Source organism: Microtus ochrogaster, chromosome 15, assembly GCF_000317375.1.
Source record: "Microtus ochrogaster isolate Prairie Vole_2 chromosome 15, MicOch1.0, whole genome shotgun sequence".
Classification (NCBI taxonomy): domain Eukaryota; kingdom Metazoa; phylum Chordata; class Mammalia; order Rodentia; family Cricetidae; genus Microtus; species Microtus ochrogaster.
Genome location: NC_022017.1, coordinates 43,562,213 through 43,565,032, shown reverse-complemented (window position 1 = coordinate 43,565,032; position 2,820 = coordinate 43,562,213). Strand labels below are relative to the sequence as shown.

The 2,820-nt window shown below is 43.3% G+C and overlaps 1 protein-coding gene across 2 annotated transcripts in view; it reads left to right on the top strand.

Moving 5' to 3' along the window:
• The window catches only part of Wdyhv1 (WDYHV motif containing 1), a 16,617-nt gene that overhangs the window by 5,471 nt on the left and 8,326 nt on the right, over positions 1-2,820 (top strand). The window contains exon 2 of one of the 2 annotated variants that reach the window (XR_003377504.1): positions 2,271-2,378. Coding sequence is in view for 1 of the 2 variants with exons in the window: in XM_005354580.2 (XP_005354637.1) it covers positions 2,271-2,370 (100 nt within the window). In the remaining variant the exon portion in view is untranslated. The remainder of the gene's footprint in view (positions 1-2,270; positions 2,379-2,820) is intronic. The other variant, XM_005354580.2, reaches the window with a different exon arrangement.

The following is a 2,820-nucleotide window of genomic DNA, read 5'->3' as shown; positions in this document are numbered from 1 at the left end:
GTCCTGACAGAATGAATGAGCTATGAGCAGAGGTGATGTAGTTCATCACACAGAGACAGGAACCCAGAGGCTGAGCTGTGGAGACAGCACAGGAGTCTGTTCTTGCCTGGGCTCCAGAAGGAGGCTCAGGTGCTGCTCAGGTTGATAGTCTGGCCGGTGCTCACAGGTTCTGACTGCTGTGTCAGATAGAAAGAACTTTGTCTGGGACAGTGTAGGAAGATGAATTCCAGTTCCTAAAAGAACTCTTTCTTTTTAAAGTTAAAATGTTTTAGGTTTATCTTTAGTCTCTTATGTGCATGTGAGTGTCAGATCGCCCTGGAGCTGGAGTTACAGGAAGTTGTGAGCTGCAGTGCGTGCTGAGAATCAAACTCAGGCCCTCTGGAAGAGCTGTAGGTGCTCTTAACCATTGAGCCACTTCTCCAGCCCTATTTATTTTTGAAACGGTCTTACTATGTGACTCAGCCTGACTTTGAACTTACAGAGATCTGCCTCCTAAGTACTAGGACTAAAGCTGTGCACCACCTTTCTGGCTGAAGGCAGTTTTGGAGCTCCTACCCCAAACTAGAATTGCAGGCCTGTACCGCCATGACCTGCTAACTTTCCACTTAATCAGTGAGGAAGGAAAGACGCAGAGAGGTCTCATGAATAACTGAGAGAGAAGGCGGGACTTGACCCTGCTGGCCTTCTGCTTCCTAATCCAGGCCTCTCTGCTGTCTGGAGAACACTGAGCACATCTTAGGTTATTGAACTGTGGCGGATGCCTGCACTTAACGTTTGGATTTCATTCCTTCGCCTTGATGTTGACTGCTTAGAAACATTTGCATACGTATGTATGTGTGCATGTATGTGCGTATGTCTGTCTCTAATTATACAATTAGAAAGGTTTTAAACCAGACATGGAGCGTGCCTATAGTCCCAAGAACTCAAAAGGTCACTGTAAGTTTATAGCCAGTCTGGTCTACACAGTGAGTTCCAGGTCAGCCAAGGTCTACACCATGAGACGCTGTCTCAAAAAGAAAGGAAGGAAGGGAATGCAGTCTGTATAAACATGCCATCATATAGTTTGTGAACTACAATTAAGGGACTAAATTCTATCTCAAATTTAATTTTTAGAAATTCTGTCATGGGCTGCTGGTGGTGGCACATGCCTTTAATCCCAGCACTTGAGATGCAGAGGCAGGAGAATCTCTGAGTTCAAGGCCAGCCTATTTTACAGAGAGAGTTCGAGGATAACTACATTGGTTACACAGAGAAACCCTGTCTCAAAAAAACAAAACAAATAAACTAAAAAATCCTGTCTTATTTCTCAGACAGATGGGGAAATAATGTTAATTGGGATTTGTGGAGGGTTATGGTGTGGTGTGAGAATGTACATTTTACAGAAGAAACAAATGGCTGCTTAGAGAAGCCAGAGAGTACAAAGCTATACACAAATAATAAAAGCCCAGAGACAGGCAGGATTTAAACTGAAGATCAGAAAAGCAAAAGAGCCAAACCACTAGAGAAGTTTTATCTCTACCAAGGCTGGGTGACTGTAGACTGAGCCCCGAGCCTCTGTCTCCTGTTTTATATTCCCCACTAGTGCTGGAATTAAAGGTGTGACTCTCTAGTACTGATATTAAAGGTATGAACCACCGCCACCTGGATCTGTTTCTACATTGATTTTGTGTAGCCAGGGTGACCTTGAACTCACAGAGATCCATCTGCCTCTGTCTCCCAAATTTTGGGATCAAAGGTGTGTGATAACACTGCCTGGCCTCTAGTGGCTTAGTTTTACCTTCTGATCTTCAGGCAAGCTTTATTTATTAAAACATAAATAAAATATCACTATACAAAGCTGCTTTTCTTCTTAGTGGTTGAGTTAGATTCCAGTGGTTTCTCAGCTTCTGGAATCCTGGCATAGTGTTTTGCTGGCCACAGTCAGTCTTCAGTGGTGGATATGCACACAGTACAGTTTGGCTAACATCTTCTTCACTGGTGAGTATGGTCCGTCTGTCTGGACATGTGTACATGGTGTAGGTTGACTATCACCTTCTTCAGTGGTGGGCGTGGTGTGGTCCCTCTGTCTGGACCTGTGCACAGTACAGGTTGGCTAGCAGCTTATTTACTGTGCTTTAGAGGAGAACCACTGTTAGCCAGCAGCCGGATGAAGTGGCTAAGGTCCTTCCCAATTATATCCTCATCATTCTTTCGTTTACATTCAAAAGACATGGCGTGTTCACTTGGAATTATATAGTTTAAACAATTGTTTGTTTTGTTTTCTTTTTCAGTGAGGAAAACATTTGGAAACTCTGTGAATACATCAAAACCCACGACCAGTACCCCTTGGAAGAGTGTTCCGCTGTCTTCATATCAAATGAGAGGAAGATGGTAAGTTGGTAAGTGATGACAGTGGAAATGAGATTTAGACCTCAGAAGCTAAGTGCAGTATGGAAGGAAGCTCTACTGTTCTAAAATGTGCTTTGTAATAGCAGCCTTTCAAAGCTCCTTTTCTTTCTTCATTAGATTTGATTTAGAGAAATTTAGTCCCTTTCTTGAAGGTGATGAAGTATGTGATGGCATGTTTATACAGACTGCATTTCCTTCCTTCTTTTTGAGACAGTGTCTCATACCGTAGCCCTTGGATGACCTGGAACTCGAGTGTAGACTAGACTGACCACAAACTCGTGGTGACCTCCGAATCCTGGTACTGTAGGCGTGCTTCACTCTGGCTTAGAACTTTTTAAATTGTATAATTAGAGCCATCTAATAGATTTGAAGGAAAGATTTGTCTCTGAAGTTTGACGAGAGCTGGAGTGAACGTCCATGGAGCATTAGAAG